Source organism: Aphanomyces astaci (assembly GCF_000520075.1).
Source record: "Aphanomyces astaci strain APO3 unplaced genomic scaffold supercont1.42, whole genome shotgun sequence".
Lineage (NCBI taxonomy): Eukaryota > Oomycota > Saprolegniomycetes > Saprolegniales > Verrucalvaceae > Aphanomyces > Aphanomyces astaci.
Window position 1 is genome coordinate 627,375 of NW_009798305.1, and position 707 is coordinate 628,081.

The window sequence follows — 707 nt, forward strand, 5'->3', positions numbered from 1 at the left end:
TTCGTCAAAGAAATCTATCAGGCCGTGACGTCAAGTGCCACATGGGATGCCAACTTTCAAGGCAAGAAGGTGGTAATTGTGCTCGACAACGCACCTGCACACTCACAAACCGAGCAGCGAGTTCAGCCGCACGAGGACTTGGTACTTCTGCGCCTTGGGCCGTACTCTCCAATGTTGAACCCTACTGAAAGTTGTTTTAGCGTTCTGAAGGCCCACATCAAGAGATTTCTTGCCTCGCGCACGAACCTGCTGTTTGAGCGCAGGGAGTTCAATTCCTTCCTGGAAAGTCGCATGCGATTGCTCGAAGAAGCTGCCCGGGAAAGCCTACCATGTATTACCCAGTCGTTGGTTATTCGGAAGGCTATGTTTTGTCAGCGCAATGTCGAGAAGGCGCTTCGATTCGAGGATATGTCCTATGGAATGTGACTTTGCACCACATTGATTGGAATAAAACCACATTGTAATGGAAATGTGCAGTTTCTTTGTAACCATCCTTTGCGTTTCAAACGTTTTATATTTTTTATCGCCACATTGATTGGAATAAAGTGGCACTTTGATCGGGAAAAGGTGTAGTATATTATATATATATACTGGTACTAGTACATATGTCGCACACACACATAGTTTATCATCACGATGGCGAGGACGACGATCTGCAAGTATTATCTGATTACTACGTAGTATTGGGTAGTTTCTAAACCCTCCCG

General features: G+C 45.4%; 1 protein-coding gene across 1 annotated transcript; it reads left to right on the forward strand.

Moving 5' to 3' along the window:
• Window positions 1-21: 21 nt before the first annotated feature.
• Window positions 22-426, forward strand: H257_12750 (hypothetical protein; the record flags this gene model as incomplete). The annotated part of the gene is made up of 1 exon (XM_009840054.1): window positions 22-426. A coding segment is annotated over one exon (405 nt), but the record flags the coding sequence as incomplete, so codon positions are not given.
• Window positions 427-707: the final 281 nt, after the last annotated feature.